The sequence below is a fragment of the Coturnix japonica genome, chromosome Z, assembly GCF_001577835.2.
Source record: "Coturnix japonica isolate 7356 chromosome Z, Coturnix japonica 2.1, whole genome shotgun sequence".
NCBI lineage: Eukaryota > Metazoa > Chordata > Aves > Galliformes > Phasianidae > Coturnix > Coturnix japonica.
In genome coordinates, this window is record NC_029547.1 from 44,988,304 (window position 1) to 45,009,482 (window position 21,179).

At 37.6% G+C, this 21,179-nt stretch overlaps 1 protein-coding gene across 2 annotated transcripts in view; it reads left to right on the forward strand.

Moving 5' to 3' along the window:
- The window catches only part of ST8SIA4 (ST8 alpha-N-acetyl-neuraminide alpha-2,8-sialyltransferase 4), a 50,864-nt gene extending 30,749 nt beyond the window's left edge, over window positions 1–20,115 (forward strand). For both annotated transcript variants that reach the window (XM_032441311.1, XM_015849477.2), the window contains one exon: window positions 16,521–20,115. In XM_032441311.1, coding sequence (XP_032297202.1) covers window positions 16,521–16,803 — 283 coding nt within the window. In that variant the 3' untranslated portion in view covers window positions 16,804–20,115. The remainder of the gene's footprint in view (window positions 1–16,520) is intronic.
- The last annotated feature ends 1,064 nt before the right edge of the window (window positions 20,116–21,179 follow it).

The window sequence follows — 21,179 nt, forward strand, 5'->3', positions numbered from 1 at the left end:
GCAACTGCATATGAAGCAAAGGTGTGTCACTAAGTTCCTTCACGTGGAAAAAATGACACCCACCGAACATTCATTGATGTTTGATGAACATTACTGGAAACCAAACAGTGGATGTGAGCACAGCAAAAGCTGGACTGTGTGTGAGTGTGGCATGCGAGCTTATGTTTGTAGTTGGCAATAATGCATGGCTAGTGGTGGTGACTATGTTGAAAGAAGAGTGCTTTGTAGCTGAGAACTTTCTCCAACAAATAATGTTATTGTGCTTTTTGTATCTGTTCTAGTTTCCATGGAAATAAATAGGAGGCATGACTTTTTTGAAGTGACCTATGTGTATGCTTTTTATAAATCTATTTTCCATAGTCTAGTCCATTCAGCAAAGTAGAACTTGAAAAGTCAGGTCATGATTGTAGGGAGAAAACCCTTGTCCTTATTTATTTGTTGACAGTAAAGCTCTGAGTTGCTTTGTGTGTGTGTGTGTGTGTGTGTGTGTGTGTGTGTGTGTGTGTTCCTTTTGCTGTGGCTACTGCTCTGATCCTGAACACGAGCAATAACTGCACTTAGGAATTGTAAAAATTTACTCTCCTAAGGTTGAATTTTAGCTTTCAAGCAGATAAGAGCAGCGGTCTTGGTTACATGAAAAATAAAGAAATTGCTTATATTCAAGTTTTTGAAGCTTAGTTTGTGGCTGTTAGCATGACTGTTAGCAACTAAGGAAGGGATAAACTACATATAGTTTATTCATGCATTGTATTTGCATGTTTACATTTGATAGCAATTTTGGTACTGATTTGTTATTTTTCAATTGTTTTATATGCTCTTGCATAGCATCTTTTAATTTCTGCATTTTCAAAAAGTGTAAAAAAAATGTGGAATTAATTAACTCCCATTTTTCTGCATCTTGCTCCTGTAACAATAATTGTTGCTGTACAGCAGAAGAGCAAATCAGAAAGTTTTCATAGGTTGTAAAGGGGATCCACAGAGTCCATAAAGAGCTGTGTTTGGCAGACAGTGCTAATAGGATGGAGAGGAGTTTCTCAATGCTTTTGATGCATGAAGCGAGCTGTCTGTTTATTCTGTGTGATATGTGTCTGAATGAGGAAGTCAGGTTTACTTTTAGTTCTTTAAAGGAAGGTGAAACTCACAGTTCTGCTATTTTCTGTTTTGTCTGAAATGGTTTGGTAGATTTTTCAAAAATCTGTGTATTTAGCTTTCATCTTAATAAACTTATGTGATGAGTAGCAGTTATGTTGAGTATCTAGGCAGTAATCTGTTTCTTCATATGATTAGTTAATTTCTGAAGTAGAGTGGAAATTAGTGAACAGGTATGGTTTTAAAAGATGTGACTAAAAATGACTAACATGTTCCCTCCACTTTGTGAAGTGTACTGCTAGATCTGGCTGGAGTGACGTTAACGTTCTTCACAGTAGCCTTTTGCCTGTTCTGGTGGCTAAATCACTGTTGGTAGCACACCACTGCTTTGGCATCAAGGCCTTCTCCTTGTCTTGCTCTTCCCCCACAGTGAGCTGGCTTGGGTGGAGAAGAGGCTGGGAAGAGGCACAGCTGGGATATCTGACCTGAGCTGACCAAACACATGTTCCCACATAAAGCTAATAATGAAAAACCTGCAGTAGTGAAATACGTTTGTTGTTGTCTTTTTGTCTTCCAGAACAGCCACTGCTGAAAGACTGAGTGGCTGAGCCTTTAGACTATGTGTGGAAGGTGCTGAGTTACTACCCATGCATAACTTCAGATTTTTTATTTTTTTTTTCCATTTCCTTTGCCTAGTAAGCTGTCTTTTATCTCAGTGCCTGAGTTATCACACACTTTTGCTCTTCCTGTCATCTCCCCCATCCCACTGGGGAGCAGTGAGCAGCTGTGTGGGTGATTACTTGTGAAATCAAGCAAGACTGAGTTTTTCAGTGGCTGGAAAAGCCTTCTAGTCTGCTTGGTTTGCATCAGAGAATTAAGAGATTTGGTGAGTTACAAGATGAGGAAATGGGTGAACGTTATTTATTCAATGTACTTGTGAAAGTAAAAGGCAAGGTGGTTAGGTCAGTGCTGTAATGTGAACAGAGTTTTTAAGCACTGAGCATGTTTGGAAAGAAAATAGTTGACCAGTTGGGCTACAGTTCCGTATTGTGGTTCTTTGGTGTTAGAATTCTGACACACCACAGTTCAGTTAGAAGCTTGCCACACAGGGGGTAGGGTTTAAATCTCTTGACAGTCCCTTGCCTCCACCTTGCTGTACACTGTCTTGTGCACCTCCTTCAGCTGACTCCTGGGAATGCTGTTCTCAGGTGTCCTGCTGTCCTAATGCTCCTGTACAGACAATGAAGACATGTTTGTTATGTATGGGAGGTTAAGTTGTATGTGAGTTCATATTCACTGAGAGATTGAGTTTGCTGCTCTGAAGTAATGATTTTGAGATTTGTACTTTAATCTTCAGCAGGTGAATTTATGGGCCACAAAAAAGTTAAGAAAATAAACTTGTATTTGTAAATGTAAAAGAAAATGCTTTTATTTTTACATTGCTTTTCAGTATTTTTTTTTTTTTTTGAAATAACACTTGATATACCTCAGAAGCATTGCAAACATGTTACTTACATTTCCCATTCTGTTTTTAGTAGGCACAAGTGTAATTGTTTGTGTTCTTTGGAGTGTGTGTTTAGTGAAGTAGTCAAAGAGAATTGACTTAGGGAAAGCTATTGCTAGAGCTTGTGTTTCTGTTTAATCTTAGTTGTGCTCTATTAACCAGCAGAGAGATACAGGAGAATTTCCAACCAGAATGAGCAATCGTTTTCTCTTACAACTTGCGAACAAAGACATGGAAAAGGATCCTAGAGAAGATCCTACTGAGAGTAAGAGCAGCTACTGTTTTCAGAACATCTAGGAGGCTGATGGGGTTTTGTGTTGTTTTGTTGTTGTTGTTGTTTGTTTTCCTGTCTTCATTTCAGTATAAAAGAGGGCACAGTTACCAGACGTGCTAGAAGGAGAGGAAGTAGTAGGTATGCTGGAGTCATACTGAAACCAACAGGCATCACGTCTTAATCTTATGTCAGAATCTTTATCTTCAGATGAAGCCTGTAGCATGCAGAAGGCCTAAAAGGGTAGGATAATACTCTTCATGTTCCAGACAGCTCCTACAGTCTAAAATTCATCTGCAGAGTTTGTGAACTTTAAATAGCGTGTGCTGGCAAGAACTTTCCAGATGAGGCCCTTCTCATGGTTAGTCTGTAAGGGACAAAGAAGAAGATGCAAGAAAGAGAATGTAGACTGTGACATATTGCTCTTCAAGTCAAGAAGCTTTTAGAAAATAAACCTGAGTGTTCTAGGTGTATTTTAGGGTGGGTGTTTTTTTGGTTTTTGTTTGTTTGTTTTTTGTTGTTCCTTTTACAAAGCTAGAAATCATTTAAAAATCACAAATGTGAGATCCCGAAAGGCTGTTAAAGACAGGGTCCAGGAAGGAGCACTTTTGATGCTGCAGTGTGTTCTCCCTTTAGAACAGTGAGGTGTACTTACTGGCAGCAGATGGGAAGCTGGATGGTTATGTGAATCCTCACAGACGTTGCTGTGAACATTGCTGTAGACTTTGGGGCTGATGTAAGGGATGGGTGTAAGCTGGTGCCATGAAGAGTGCAGGTCTTGACTTACAGACCCACTGATGACCACTGGGATTTCCACTGCCAGCAAAGGATTTATCTTGTGATTTTTGTAGAGGACATGAGACCCGAGGGATGCTTCAAACATCTGAACAGATCTGAAGGGTCACTGGAGAGGCTGAGTCAGTTAAGAGGTGGAGTGCATGAATTCTGGTGATGGAGAAGAACTAATTTGAGATTATGTGGTTAGGGGAAAATTTGGCCGAAGCATTTGTAAATCTCAGCTCTGTGATGTTGTTAGTAGTGAATCCCTTTACAGAGCAGTAGGCTGCTCACTCACAAGGGTAATGCAGAAGGGGCTGTTTTAAAGCATAGGATTTGTCTGACCATCTCCTGCTTTTACCTCATCAGTCTGCTAAGCTGTTTTGGTACCGTGATTGTTCTCTGAAGCAGAGGTGAAAAAGAGGAAATCTGTCTTTCTGTTTTTGTTTTCAATGTATATAACTTGTTTGTAATGTGTAAAGCAAGTTACAGGCACAAAGTATCTGGGAAATGTGCCAAGAAATAAACACACTTTAATTCTATAATGCTAATGACTGGAAGTTGAATAGCTTGACCTCAGACAGAAGATCTTACTTCAAATTGTTGATAATTATATGGCTGATGGTGACTTAGTAGAGCCACTGGCACTGTACTATATCTAAAATTAGATTAGTGTCTGCTTAACCAGTGCTTTAACCAAGAAAGTGACAAGTACTTTTTTTCCTCTTCAAAATAATTGTTAATTGTTAATTTCATCCACAAATCTTTTTTTTATTATATTTTTAATATAATTTTACAGTTACCTGCCTGACTGATTTGTGTTTCATCTTTTTTAACAATATTAATAAAAATAGACACGTATCTTGCATACCTTATACATGCGTTTAAAAACAGATTAAACCCAATGAAAGAAAATAAAATAAATTACAAAAAAGAGAGAGGACGCATATGTATTTTTTTTAATATTTTTTTTTTCAAATACTGGCCAATTGTGACAAAATGTTGGGCTTGGGGCTTGTTTTTTGTTTTTTTTTTTCATAGTTTTCTACACTAGTTTTTGAAATATGTAGTATAAAAGACAAATGGATGCAGGAAGCTGTCATGTTGGCAGATCTGGGAGGACAGCAATGCAAATACAGGAAGTCTTTCTGGAAGAAAATCAAACACTAATCTCCTTGTTCAAAAACCATGGGAATTTGTGTTGCAAATCGCTTGGAAAAATTAATCAGTGCAATCTGCAGCCTTTCTCATAGTTATCACATGTTAATTTATGACCCAGTGTAGTAGTGACTCAAACCGTTTTTTTCTCAGTCTGTTGCATGTCCTTGTGAAAGCAGTTGGTGGGCTTGGCAGAGCTCTGATCACATTTTATTGCTGATAATTGGCATTATGGTTGGCATTGTTTGCCATGAAGCAAAAGCTTAACAGAATGTGAAAAATGAACATTTGCTCTTCAAATACACCGACTCTTTGGCACAGAATCGTAGAATGTCTTGGGTTGGAAGGGATCTCAAGGATCATCCAGCTCCAAGCTCCCTGCGACACTCAGGACTGCCAGCTACTAGCTAAGTACTAGATAGATTGCCCGGGGCCCCATCCAACCTGGCCTTGAACACCTCCAGGGATGGCACATCCACAGTGACTCTGGGCAACATGTTCTCATACTTATCAGTAAAAACTTTACTCTAAATCTTCCCTTTTTTAGTTTAAAACCATTCCCCCTTGTCCTATCACTGTCTACTCATGTGAGAAGTTATTTTTCTCCCTTTAAATATTGAAAAGCCACTATGTGGACTCCGGTGTATTGTTTAAAAGTGTTTTTCATGTTTGATGGACTTCATAAGGCAATGTCTCACTTCTGATCTGTATATTAAGTTGCAATGGAAGAAATTATTTCTGTTCAATCATGTTCTTCAAAACAGGCTTTAAACAATGTTTTTTTACCTGTCTGAAATCTTGTGGAATCTTTATCTTAGGGAGTAACTTCTACCTCCTTATTATATTGAAGTAGTTTACTTTTATTAGTATGAAGACTGGTTCTTCTGCTTGATTAATTCATAGCAGCTGTGGGATATATTGTGGTAAAATCAATAGCTTTTATATGTATTTGATTAGTCTGCTCTATCTCATTGTACTGTTAAAATCTAAATGCCTGTAATGGGCATTTTATGTAGTAATTTCTAAAAGAGAGACTTCAAATGTTATTGATTAAATCAAGAGGTTGGATTTTCTTCTATATAACTGAGTGTAGTTTAACAAATAATGTAGAACTGCACATGTTGATATACTGTATCAATTGGGAGCTGATGTTAGTCTTTGACTTCAGGCTTCAAGGGGAGTTGAGCACAAAATGGTTTTACGCTATCAATCCAATGAGCAAAATGCATCCTGGAGCACTCTAATTTATATTCTAATTTCTCTTCTTTTATATATATATAGAGAGAGGGAGAGAGACAGATATGCAGGTTATTTTTTTGTTGTTTTTTTGTTGTTTTTGTTCTTTTATGGCCTTAACTAAAAGATAGAAAATTGTTTGCTTATTATTTTTAATTATTGTTTTGCTGCGCTGTTTTTTTTGGTTTTTTTTTTCTTCTGTTAGACCTTATTATTGGAATCTAGATCTTATTTTTTGTACTTGATATGAATATTTGCTCTCCTGGTGGAAGGCAGAATTATTAGTGCAAGTTGTACCCCAGTAACATGCTGTTGCAATTTTTCAGAGGAAAGAAAAATATTAATCAATTTGAAGCTATAGAAGACTTTGATTAAAATATTAAGAATTCTGTATTTAAAACAAACAAACAAACAAAGCAACCTCTTCATGACTGAACTGCCCCGAACTTTCCAAAGTGTTTCAAGGTGACAGCAGGAGGAAGATATGTGTTGGGGCAAGCTCAGTGCTTGCGGGAGTAGGGAATTCTGACTGGTGGTGGACAGGTATGTAGATACAATCACAGAATTGCTCAGGTTGGAAAAGACCTTAAGGATCATCAATTCTAGCCACAACCTAACTGTACAACCCTAACTCTAACAACCCTCCACTAAATTATGTACCCGAGCAGGTAAATACCTTGTTGGGGAAACAGCAAGTACAGTGAGTGCCTTCTGCATCTCGAAAGTCACAATGAAAACAGAATTGATTGAGATAACTTCTCAAAGTGCATACACTTTGATAAAGAAGAGGTTAAAAGGAACTGTGCAGACTGAGAAGACCCGTTCAGAATTTTCTGTGAAAATGCTACACAATTTAGCACAATGTGAAGACTAAAGTGTACCACAGATGGAACAAAATGTTGTCCCATCAGCAAAACATTTGCTCAGATGTATTTTAAAAGTTTTGAATGAGAGTTGCTCAATGAGGAGAGTATGAAAGTTAAGGGAAGACACATATTCCCTTAGAGCTGAAAACATGTGATATGGATAATGATAGATGAAAGTGAATAAATGATTGGAAGATCAGTGGCTAGCAGGAAAAATATTCTGTTCTACTGCAAATAATAAACAAAACTAACTATGTCTCCTAGATTCTAACAAGGGAATGCAAAACAGGCCAGGGCTTAGAACCTGAGGATTCCTAAAACAGATTTTTAGATTAACAAAATAACTTGTTTAAGGAAGTCTTAACAAAACATTACAGGATGTGTATGCATGCCAGCCAACACAGTAAGGCTATGAGAAGACAGTTATTATAAGAGAATATGAAGAAATAACTGATAAGGTGATCCTTCTCGTGGTATTTAGCTAGAAGTACCTCAAGCCCAGTTTGCTAATATCACTGAATTATAAACTGTTTCATTCTTCAGTAGGGATCAACTTTTTACATTTAAAATGCCCTTCTTGCATTAGGTTTGGATCTCAATTGTTCAGAAAATAAGGACATTTCTAGATTATGTTTTGATTCAAAACTGCTATTTCACTCTTACATGCAAGTACACATGCACACAATTACTTCTTTTTCTGTTGTTGTTTTTTTTTTTCCTGTTACTTGCTTACTTTTGAATATAGTAGTCTAGTTTTTGTGAGAAACCTCAAAGTACATTTCAAACATGCTAGTTAGAATCATTAGGAGATGTCTTAGAGACTTTTACTGATGCCCTGACTGCAAAAGGGCTCTCAGTGTGTGTTGCCAGGTGGGAAAAGATCTTCATATGATGTGGACATCCTACACTCAGCACCAGATCTCCTGCCCCACAGAGCAAATTCAGACTGTCCTCAGTGCTTGTGAATTTCCAATTCCAGGGGAGCAGAAATCCAAATAACTTAGTATAGAATCATAGAATGGCTTGGGTTGGAAGGTTCCTTAAAGATCAAGCAGTTCCAACCCCCTGCTGTGGACAGGTTGTCCAAGGTTGTGTTGATCAGTTGATAACTGAAAACTCCGGTTGAGCCTGCTCTTTTAGAGTGATGGCTTCTGGCTTTGGGATCTCAACAGGAATTTGTTGTTCCTTATCAGCTGCACCTCTTTGCATCAGCAAACTTGCTGAGGGTACACTCAGTCCTAGTGCCTGTATTTTCTGTATAGATGCTGAAGAGCACTGGTCTAAGATGAACCCAAGGGGAACACCACTCAAGAACAGCCTCCACCTGGATATAGAACTGTTCACCAAAACACTGTTTGTAACCATCCAACCAGCCCTTTATCCACCAAATATCCATATTTCAAATCCATGTTTCTCCAACTTAGTGATAAGGATGTGGTATGGGACCATGTCAAAGGCCTTGCAAAGGTGCAGGCAGACAGCATCAGTTGACCTTGCGTTTTCTACCCATGCCATCACTCCATCACAGAATGCCACCAGACTGATCAGGCAAGGAAGTATTTATACTTCTGTTAGTATCTGATTTCAGTGATGTTGTCTGTATGTCACATGCATAACTCATATAAGAGTTTAAACTATTTTATCAAGAAATCTCTTCTGGCATGTTAGCTGCTAGGAGATTTTCAAGTCAGTTCAAAACAACTGACAGGCCAGTAGCATGTAAATAAAACTCAGATTTAATGCAGGCCATTGTTCTCATATGTAATCTCCTTTGCAGCCCTTATCTATGAACACAGTCCTGTGTCTTTGCTAGTAACCTGACAAATTGTTGTGAAAGTTATTTCTGTGAAGGTAGGCATTCACTGTTAATGACTCTTAAGAGAAATGCATCTGTATTTTTCAAAAGGGCAATTGATGTATATGCAAAATATACTTGGAAATCTGTTTTATGTTCTCAGAGTACTTGTGCTCATCTGGTGTCTAAATCATGTGAATTATAGTTCCTGTGAGAATAGCCATTACAGGTTTTTTTGCCTGTTTGGTCATTAATATATTGTTCACAGAATGAAAGTGAAACCTCAGTTTTCATTTTCAGTCACACCATAGCTGTCTTGAAAAAAGACATCACTTTCCTACTATGACATGTTTAATGTTTTAGAAGCTGCATCAATTCTCTTTTCACAGAAGCTCTTGGAGACATCTCTTGTTAGTGCTACGAATAACTTACAATTTTGAAAGTAAAGTTATACAAGCATGGGCTAGTATCTCTGCACTCCTGTCATTTTCAGTTAGCCCAGCAATTGAAATTTAGGGTGAGCCTTTATACTACAGTTTGGTTCTCTATGAACGTGCTAGAGCAGGATAGCGCACTGTTACTTTCTAGAGGAATGCCAACAATTTCATTAGTGAAATCTAATGCGGAACAGCTGCTAAATCACATTTTTCTTTCTTGTATAAAGCCTATTTAAAGATAATTGCAGTTGCTTTTTAAAAATATACATAGATAAGTACTCCAGCAACTTCTGTAGATTAAGTGCAGAATTGTAATAAATATGTATTGTTTATTGCTTAAATTGCACATTCACTTTGCTTTCTTTTTTTATTCCGTAAGCTTTCTATCTCCTATTTCTCCTTTCTTCCAGAGTTTGCTATTTGCAGATGGAAAATATAAGTAACAACCAACTTCTTCAAAAAGGAGGATTTTCCTAGTAGAAAACTTGACATTTCATTGAAATTATTTCTAATAAAAGTATAATAGTGCACACTTTCATTCCTACTGTTTCTTCCTTAGATCTTAAAGATCAACAATTTCATAGACCCACTGTACCCATAATAGTGTGAAAATAAGAGCATTTACCAAAGCTTCATAGCTAAGTGAAGAAATTATCTGTCTTCAGTTGAGTTATGTTTTGTACAAGCAGTTTTGTTTTGAGGCACAGGTGTTTAGAAGAACAACTTTATCTATTTATTTATTTTTAATTTCTGATATAAAGTTCAGCTTTTGCTCACATTCTGGAATACCTAACCATGACAGATATGAGCAGGGTGTCAAGTGTCTCAGTGCTAAGCTTTGCAGGGGTATGACAACGTGATGCTCTTCCAGCCTAATAAGATCCTGGCTTGGTAGATGTGCTTTGTGGTGGCCCTTGCCTTTTAAAAATTAGGCCCCACAGACATACACTTCTATTTTCTTTCAGAAGTTATTGAAGCAGATGGAAGATACTGTTATTCATTCTCATGTTTTAGTACAGTATTTGGCACAGAGTGCTTGCAGAGGACCTGAAAACTTAAACTTATTTCTTCTAGAGGTGACAAACTGAGTCCCATATTTTTCTGCAGTCATGGTTTGTCATATATTTTTTAGTGAGCATTTCTGAGGAAACAGTTGTCTCTCTGTCCTGCTGGAGTGCTTCTGCATTATAATAAAAAACATAATCTTACTGTTTAACACAACAAGCTGCAGTCACTGATTCATCAGTGACCAAAAGAGGGGTCTTTCTTTGCTTTGGCTGAATTTTCTTATCAAATATCTTAAGAGGCTTTTTCGTCTTTCAGTCTTCTAAACCAAGCTCAATATTTACTTTTTGGATATGAAATGTGAAGGAGATCATTTGGTTTCAAATGAGAGTGTTCTAATGGCTTGAAAATACTGCTTAAATGAGTCAGTGGTTGAGACAGTCTTATAAGTATTCCGTACAGTGGCTGAGAAGACCCTCTTCTTTGTTTATAAAAATTACTGCCTTATAATTCCAAATAATATGTGGTTTATGTGGCTTATGGCTGTGGAGGATTCCAGCTGTGATCCCAAAATCTTTTTATGTATGAGCAAAGAGTTCATATGCTTACATGGTTTTAACAGGCAAGTGATTCTTAATTCAGAGGCAAAAGAAATGCAGTGCTATACAGTAACTTGATACTTCTTTATCCTTAGCAGATCCTTTTCTTATTGAGGTGGTTTGCCATAAGTTGATAAGGCTGCCTTGGGAGCACAGCATTCGACAATAGTTCAAAGCAGAATATATATTCCCCCTATACCAGGGAAGTTGGGCTTTTTTTGTTTGTTTGTTTGTTTGGGTTGGGTTTTGGTTGGTTGGTTGGTTTGGTTGGTTGTTTTTTTTTTCAAGACAGGAAATAGTAAGCTTCAATATGTTTTGCCATATCCAGAAAAGACTGTGTACACAGCGGTTAAATATATGTAGAAAGATGGTAACACTTAATGGCAGCCTGCTGGCCATGCCCACTGATAGCTGGGGCAAAGTAATGTGTGTTCCATGATCATATTCACCATTGATGTCATTAATTTTTTTCATTCTCTTTCACAGCAAGGTTTCCATGCAGAGTTTCTTGAGTGGCGTTTTAAGTCTTCTTCATAAGCAAAAATTTAAATGTGGAACTTAGCAATGGGAGATGATGAGATAATGGGGAAAAAAGTAAAAGCAGTCCTTAATATTGATGTAATTAGCTAAGCTTAGTTGAAAGTGAATGACAATTTGCTGAATGTTTCGTCTCTTCATTAAGCAGTGATTTCTGTTGCTGAGGTAATTGTACATACTGTTTCAAAATACTGTACATTGAAAGATGTAAAGCAGTCTCATGCAAACCCTCATCAGTGACTCCATGGTGGCTGTTTAACTCTCAGTGTTATTTGTATTTGAATCCTTTCATGCTTTCTTTATGGAGTATTCTACCTAATACATTTTTAATTATCACATTAATGTATTTAATTAATACAGTTGAGAGGGTCAGATGAAGGGCTGTTTATATCACCGACGCCATTAATCCCACTGAAGATATGAAAGTTCAAATATAAGGAGCCGAGAAATAGTAGAGGCCTTATTCCTTCAGAGTTTGTTATTTTAACTAACGTTTTCTAGAAAATAACCTAAATAAATTGAGTTGCTTCACTAAAGACAGTGGAAGTTTCAGCTTTGCCTATGGGAAAGTTAAAGTCAGACAAGTGATTCAACTTTCGTATTTGGGAATAATTACTTAAAATGACTACAGGTAAAAACATAGATAAGTACTGTGCGATGCTTCTGTGACAGGATACCTCTTTCTTCAGTATAAGTTGCTATTCGTAATATGCCATCCAGCATGCCATCCAACCAAATTCTGGGCCTAAGACCCAGTCTTCTGTCTGCTAAAATGTCTGGTGAAGTAGGTCCTTCCCTTGCCTGCTGTCGTGCAGATACTGGATGCCAAGTGGATGGAAATGTTAAACAGAGAGGAGGTGCCAGGCTATGCTCCTCTGGCCAACAGTTTAGCTTTAGAAGGAGATTGGTCTGCAACACTGTGTTTGTCAGCTTGTGGGTTTCACTCATTTTAGTAGGCTTGATGTTGTCATCCAAAACATCCTAGAACAGTGAATTTAAAAGTTCAGTAGTACATTCTGTGGAAAAGTACTTTCATCTGTTTGATCTAGACATACTAATTAATTTATCTATTGGGTACATAGCTTCTATACTGCAGTCCTTCTGTTTAAGTCATTAAAACCCTCTTTGCCCTCTTTACACACTACAGAAGTTTCATTACTTTTTTCTTCTGGTTTTTGCCTTTTTTTTTTTTGTTTTGGAGTAAAGAATGTAATTGAGACAATGTGCAAGCTCTAGCTTCTTCTTGTACTACATCTTTTCACACTATCTTTTCCCCTATGTTACTTCTTAATTTTATGTTTTCAAATACCATATAAAATTTAAAGCTCAATTAAAAGTACTCTCTCAATTTAGTGACTGTAGAAGGAAAAGAATTTCACTGCCAGGCAAGCATACATAAATAGATTCACACTGAAAATGACCTACCTCTCTGTTAACAGAGCTTGATGTGTAATCTTTAAGAGCTATTTGGAATTATAAACTTTTGTGTTTCCTCCTATTCAAACAAGATCAGAGAAAACAATTAAAAATACACTGAAATACTCACAGTCTGATTCTGATCTACCATACTGGGCAACATTATTGACTTTGATACACAGATACAGCAAGTAAAAGCATTAAATATGCTAAATTAGGAGGTAGTTCAATGTAGCCCATCAGTTCAGATTTTCCTTGTTAATGCCAGGATAGCCTTGAGAAAGCACATTATGTGTTCTAATCTAGTCAGTATTTATCTATTCCACAGTAGCAGAAAAAATAATTGTCATCGGAATTCTCCACTTAGAGTTATGAAGATTGACAGAAGTTGTTTAATGTATTTGTTATTGTGAAATATCATTTATCCACTGTCTTTTAAACAGATGTCTTTATTTTATCTTATTTTGATAGCTTATTTGAATTGCATTTTTGTCAGTAGCTGCAAGGAGTCATAACCAGGTAGCAGTATGTTATTCAATTAACATTTTGTCTGAAATCATGCTTTTAATAGTGCATTCCAGTTTTATAAATGCAAAGGTATTTTGCTAGGTGTAAATGGAAATCTGGGCGTTTTGACTGCAGATTAAACTATAGGTGATATTTTCAACTGGCAGAAATAAGTTCAGTATTTTTATAGGCCAAAATACTGTCATTTCATGAGCACATAAGACAAGCATGTCTTTTACCAATGATTATTAGGTTATTATACATATTGATGTATCTCACATTCATTCAGGCAGGCTTATTTCTTTATTTGGTTTTTGTTTGTTTCTTCGTTTGTTTTACAGCTTTCTGCTATAGAAGGAGGTTTGGAGCTCATACTAATTTCCCTCAAAATTCCATTCATTTTATCAGATAGTTACAAATTACAATAGTATGCTGCTGATACAAGGCTTAAGACCAGTGAAGCGAACACCTAATTTGTAACTTGTACTGCGTGTTACCTGGTCTGTTCCCAGTATCAAACGATCGATTATAGCAATTGGAGATTTGTGCTGGTGACTGGGGACAATCATTTTGATGGAAACTTTACTGCCTAATCAAAGAAGGAAGGTTTTATATTATATTCTACTCACATTCTGTTTTTCATTTTCTTTCACTTTCTTTCAATTTCTTTCATGCAAGGTTGAGTTAAACCATTTCAGCTCAGCTGACGTTAAGAAAAGATGAATGTTTGTAAGGATGTAAAAGCATTGTGAAATGTTATAAAGAAATAGAAATATGCTCAAAAGTAGATTTAGAATGTCCAGATCTCAAGAACTTTGAGAATTTGTTGGCTGCAGTGGTAACAAATGCTTAAGTTCTTATTTTCTAATATAATTTTATTGATTCTGATGGAGAAACAGCAAGTATGGCATAGGAACTTCTACATAAAGTTTTCCTACCTCTACTTCCCTGTATGTAGTTGAAAACCTTCTTGCAGTTCTTGAAATAGCAAGAATTGACCTGCAAATATCTCAGATTACAAAGGTATCTTAAACTACAGATAAGGTATCAGTAGTTTGCCATGTTGACTTACAGATAGTTTATGACCAGTTCTGAACTCTGCATGCAGTACAGGAATTGTTGGTTTCCATCTAGTCCCCTACTTTTGCCCATGCTATCTGCATTCAATTCAGCCGTGTTCTACCTATTCTGTAATGTCAGACAATTGTGTTACCTTCTTGATAGTAAGTGCAATCAGTAACACATTTGGACTGCAGTGCTTGGATATCTTTTTTCATTTTTAAGAGCAACCAAAGAGATAAATTTACTTTTTCTATGACAAACAGAAGATGTGCTTTTAAGTTCTGAAATTGTGAGATGCTCTTCATTATGCCTTTAATACTTATTCCTGTACAGAAGCTCTCAGTAAGAAGTTGTGGCCCTCTCAGGTACACCCATTTACTGTTAACTTTCTTCTCTGCAGTAATCATCTCATAAGGTTGGATAAGTTTGACTTTCAGTCTGCTGTGCCTATGATACAAACTGCCAAAAGTGTTGAGATTAGTTTTTTCAAAACCTTTTTTACAAGCAAGTTTTCAAAAGTAACAGTAATTAAAAAATCATGGGATCAAAAAAAAAAAAAGCCAACAACTTTTAAAGTCATCTGGTCAAACCATCAACGTAACTGGGTCCACCATTAAACGTTGTCCCTAAATGTCACAGGACACAAGTGACAGTTCTAGCACTTCCCTGGTCAGCCCATTTCAATGCCTAAATACCCTTTCCATTCTTCTTAATATCCAGTCTAAACCTCCTCTGGTGCAACTTGAGTGGTTCTTCTTATACTGTCATGTGTCTCCTGTGTAAAAACATGGATATCCTTCTTGCTACAGCCTCTTCTAAGGTGGTTAGAAAGAGTGTTGAGGTCTTCCCTCAGTCTCCTCCATACTGAACAACCTCGTGTCCCTCTGCCACTCCTCATAAGTCTTTTTCTAGTCCATTCACCAGTTCTGTTGCACTTCTCTAAATATATTCCAGCCACTCAATATGCATCTTGTAATAAGAAGCCCAAAACTGAGCTCCATATTCAAGGTGTGGCCCCTGTAGGGCCTGTGTTTTGGAAAAGGGAAACTGAAGAGGCCAGGTGCAATGAGAAGATTGTTACTAATATTACATAGCATCTGATGCTTTTGAGACTGTTCGTTGTTTGACTGAAAGCACATTTTTATTGTCTTTTCTCATTTGGGTGAGTAGATGTTAACAGAGAGTCATTTTTCTTTACCTCTAAATGCCTTTAATATAATCAGGTTGTATACTCTAGGCCTCAACCTTACTGTAACTGTTTAACACAAGGATAACTCTGTTCTTGTAAGGCTAATCTCCCTTGACCCCCTCTAGGAGTGTAGTCATACAGTGCAATGGTTTAGATTTGTGTGGCAATGCTGTGTAAGGAGTTGATTATTTTACCAGTTTACAGCTTCTTGTTGCCATAGCTTGACCGGTACAGCTGTGAATATGGCTGATGTTTATCTGGACCAGAAGAATGACCAGGTTTAAATTTCTAAATGCACTTGTTTTTATGTAATGCTACTGGATCAAGGCTGGGAAAATTACTGTAGCAGCAATAATAGGATGGCCCTCTGAGTAAAGAATTTCATCCTAACATCTAACCTCAGTCTTCCCTTGTTTAGTTTAAAGCCATTACCTCCTGTCCTATCACTATAGGCCCTAGAAAAAATGTGTCCATATATTTCTTAATGGGTGCCTGTAAGTAGAGTACTGAAAGGCTGTAATGAGACCTCTCCAAAGCCTTCTCTTGTCTAGGCTGAACAAACCCAGCTTCCTCAACATTTCTTCACAGGGGATGTGCTCCAGCCATATGATTGCTTCCATGGCCCTCCTCTGGACCCAGTCTTGACAGTCCATGTCTTTCTTGTGTTGATAAACCAACCTGTTAATTGCACTTCTTTTGCTGCAGCCAAGAATACAGTTTGCTTTCTGTGCTGCAAGCTCAACTTGTTGATTTTAGTACTTCACAGCATGATGCAGTGCAGTGCAGAATACTGCTCCTCCAAGTTCTTCCCCTCAGAACTGCTGTCAGTTCATATTTGTGCTTTGGATTGCCCCAGTTCATGTGCAGGACCTTGCACTTGGCTTTGTTATACTTCAGGATGTTTATCTGGGCACACATCTCAAACTTGCTCTAGATGGTATCCCTTTCATCCAGTATTTCAACTGCACCACCAGTTTGGCTTTGTCTCTGAGCACTTTCTCATGATCTACATGATTTATTTACTAGTAGTTGTATGAGAAGATTTTAATGTACTTTTTTTTTATCTTTACAGCTACTGGCTGACAAACAAGGTGCACATCAAACGACCCAGCACTGGTCTCCTCATGTACACGCTTGCCACCAGATTTTGTGATGAAATTCACCTGTATGGATTTTGGCCATTCCCAAAGGATTTACATGGAAAACCAGTCAAATATCATTATTATGATGATCTGAAATATCGGTACTTTTCTAATGCCAGCCCACACAGGATGCCATTAGAGTTTAAAACATTATATGTACTACATAACAGAGGAGCACTTAAGTTAACAACAGGGAAATGTGTACAGCAATAAAGCACATGTAAAGTACAGTAAGAAGGACAGAATATGCTCTTCATCATAAAGATGCTGTGGAATGGCAGTGGGATCCCAGTGAGGATATGTTTCAATACCCTTTCAGCCATTGGAAAAAAGAATTTTATCAGAAGTACATAACCAGCTATTATACCTGCAAAGTGCTATAAAACTAAGCTATCTTGACTGCAAGGGTTCAAGTAAGTGCCACTTTCACTAAGAACAAAGTTTGAATGTATACTCAGTAGTGTTTACAGTATCCAATGATACATTCATCATGAATTAAAGAAGAAAAATATAGCCTGCTTACTGCTGACTTACCACTGTGGTCAGAGAGGAAACATCACCTGGGGACAATGTATTTTCTTCTGTAAAGAAACTAGGCTTTGGAAGGAAAAAAATATATATATATATATCATGATGGAATTGAGTAGAGAAAGTGAAATCCATAAGGTCAAACAAGTAAATGAATTCAGTCAGGGGACTGTTTCTGATTCTGTATTATAACCAGAGCTTTTGTTGCTGTTTTTCTTATGGCTGTTGGTTGGGTTTTGTTGCTTTTGAGTATTTGAGTCCTTAAAGGATTTTGAGGATGTAATGAGTAATTAAAAATACATATTTTATGGAATTCTCTTAGGGGGAAAAAAAACAAAAACACAAAAAACTACAAAAAATAAACACAAAAAAAACAAAAGGGTAGGAGGGTGGAGGGAAACATAAAATACTTTGTCAGTTGTTATTGTGTTGTAACCTACTGTCACACAACTCTTAACCTCCCAATTGTTTTTCTAGCTTCAGTTGTTGATACATGGAAGCACTCAGAGATAGGTCATTTTGAGCCATTTTTTCAAGAGTGTTGCTGTTGTGTTCAGATTTGAAGACATTTACAAAAAGGTGCCCTTATTTTTGGTACCAAAGATTACTCTTACAGTGTGTATACAGCTTTTTCCTTGAAGAAGTAGATGTAGTATGATGTTTCTTTGCTGCTGAGGGAACCATGTTTAAGTTTTTGAACTGAACATCTCAGAAGTGAAGACTCTGTACTTTGCCTATATTATTTCATTCTTCAGAAAAATCTGCAAGGGTAAAGAAATTATTTCATACATTCAAAAATATATGTGATTTTTATTCCTAATTGAATGGAAAACACAGAGTCTAAAGAAACTCAGGTGACGTAGTGGAATATGATTCAAGATGAAGAAGTCCAATTAAATGGAAAACAGATGAACTGTAGATCAATGAGTTCTTTTGAAACTTACATTTCTAATGGTGTTGGATGATAACTCCATCTAATATACCTCTTTTCTATCAGCTTGATGTTCTGATGTGTAATTCACTGAAATAACACAGAGCTGCATTATTTTACACTGATTCTTCTGAGCATCAACTTTGTTTATCCGTGAAACTGAGAATTCTTTCCCTCTCTTCGTTCAGAAATAAATGAAGAAGATATAGGAGGGCAAGGAAGGGTCAGTAGAACATATAATAGTATACAGTACGCGTGTGCATACAGTATATTTTAGCTTTTCAGGAGCAGGTGAAGTGAAAACACTGTAAGGAGATGGCATGCAGATACCAGGAGTATTTTCTTCTTACATTTTCAGCTCTAGGTTAGATTTTCATCTCTGGTGATGTTTAGTATATTCATCTTAGTTTGAGCAGTTAATACATAGCAAGGCACTAACAAATGCCAGTCTAACAGAAGGTCAGAAGAGCACCTTAGTGAGCTTTATCTGTTCCTCTGGGAATGGTTTTTCTTCAAAGTGGTGTCAGGCAATCAACAAAAAGAGAATTCAAGTAAACTAAAATACAAACTGTGCTGCAAGCTGTCCATTTTGAGGTAGTTTGTGACAGTGGGTTACCAGTTGCTCTAGGTTGATATGAATTGTAATGTGCCCTGGAGTTTCCTGGTTGGTTTAATTGCCTTGGTTGTTAGCGCTATTACTGCTAGGGAGCCATAGCAATGGACTCACTGCAAACATCCTTTCTCACCTTTCCTTTACACCTGCCTCTGTATGGCTGTGGGATCTATGTATGTGTCTCTCCAGGCATCCCAGGTCCCCTGTATGACTTTTTCCCTACAGCTGACCTAGTGGAGAAGCGAAGGTACCCCAAATGCTTAGCAGCTGTATAGGGACTTTGTAGTGGAATATATTTCATCTAGTGGTTCTCAGTGCAGCAGTGAACAGCTCAAACCTCCATACTTGCCTGGGATCATTTCTGGTTTTTTTTATAAATGTTCGTACCTCCTGTGTTGCCTCTCAGATAACAGGCTTTATTAAAATTACTACTTTTATCATCCAACACTATCCACAACTAATATGGAGTACATACAAGAAGAAGAAAGATCCCTAATATTGTGATGAGATCTGCCCCATTGAAGATCAACTGTGGAATATCCACTTACTCAAATTTATCCTCCCATAGGCCATGGTAATTAATTACCAGCCATGTTTTCTAAATACATGTTAAAAATAAGAACCAAGAGCTACATCTGGACAGCCGTGAATATTTTTCCAATTCTCATTGCAGCTCTACATTAAAGAACTCAGTTTCATACATATAAATTTATTATAAATGTTTTAACATCATGTATATTAATGTTTTTGTGGCAGACAGTCTTTCATATTTCATAAAGATAATAGATAAATACCTTTGATTGTTAAGTATTCAGCTTTGGGAAAATTCTTTCTCCCACATCTCTGAGCCACTCTCCACTGAACCTTTCAGAGTTTGGCTTGTTTACATAATCTGATGTCTAGTAAAAACTGTATCACTGTTTTGTTAAACAATAAAATCAATACATGACTGAGGTCAGCACCTTTTTATTTTTTTTTTCTTTTAACTTTCTTTTTTTTTCCAATTGATTGCAATCTGAAGAAAAATAGGTGTGGGTTCAGAACATTTTATTAGTGTTTGATCTGGAAAAGTGCTGTGCACTCTTTACAGTGACTTTCCTGGAGAGATGTGTCCAGGATTTAGATGGGGATCTAGATTAGCATATTTCAGGATATTAATCTGAAATTGCACGTTATTTATTTTTAAGAGCACTGTTACTTTGTGTTGGGAAAAGCACAATTGTTCTAAATGTAGATAAAATAAAGGAAGAGTGTTTACAGAGAGCATCATTCCTGCACAGTACTACTGCTACTGAGCATATGTAACACAATTTCTGTGGTTTGAAGTATTGATATGTATTCTGTCAGAATTGTCATGTTTGACACTTTAATATTATTCCAAGTACGGCTATTGGGGATTGTTTTCTTATTTGTACAACTGTAAAATAAAGAATTTTTTTTCATTTTTCTGCTATATTCTACTCCATATTCCTTTCTAATACAGTGTTGATAGTTATTTTTCAAGTACATGCAAGTTATGAAGATGTGTGGGTGAATGTCTGCTCCCTTAAGGGTGTCAGATTGAGGACTTTCTCAGCACAAAAGGGGATATTAAGACAAGGAGGAAGCCATAAACAAGAATACAGACACAAACCCAGTCAACAGATGGTAACAGAGGCAGTAGCTGGTAAGTCACGCTGCTTGTTAATGTGGAGTGTGAGAATCTCTCTTCCAGTACCATTATCTGATTGAGGACCTTGTCAAGTGGGATACTAGGGAAATAGGGGAAGCAATAAAATACATAGAGGCACAAACCTGGTAGACAAGTGTAATAGAGACCAGAGCAAGAAAACAGCTTGGTAACTCACGTTAATTGATGGACTGACAAGAAACTGCACACAGAGTGGGCCTTTGCTGCTGATAAGGATGCAGACACAAGGGTCTGGGATGTCAGGGGGAGTCAGTGGGACTGTGTCAACTGGTAAGATGACCTGTAAGGGAAGGAAACAGGGGTCAGCAAAATGTTGAACAGATAGAAGAGGTAGGTGGGAAAGGGGCTGGTTGCATGTGAGTAGTTGCCAGTCAGCATGTTTGTCTGACTGAGGTTTGCACCTGGTCGCCACAGCCTGTCCTGTCTCTATTAAATCCTCTCTCTGTCATCTCTCTGTGTGATCTCAGTCTGTTTCATGTTGGATTATTGGGGTCTGGGTGCTGGCTCCTGGGAAGCGGTGAATGGACTGGGTGCCAGAGCCCAGTGTCAAACTGGGGGCATCAGACAGCTGGTTGTGCACAGGCAGGTGAGAGGCCCGGGGTGTGGGCAGAGGGGCTGTGCTGTGCTGTGCTGTGCTGTGCTGGGAGTGGTGGGTGTGTGAGTGCCGGTGTTGTCCCATGGATGTTGCATGTGGGCCTGCAGCAGGGCCTGCTGGCTCTGTCAGCCCCAGGGTGGGAGGATGAGCCCCTCATGTGTGGGGTCCTCTGCGTGGGGCTGCTGTGGGCAGCACCTGGGCTGGGGCCTGCTGGGTAGCAGCCATGCAGCAG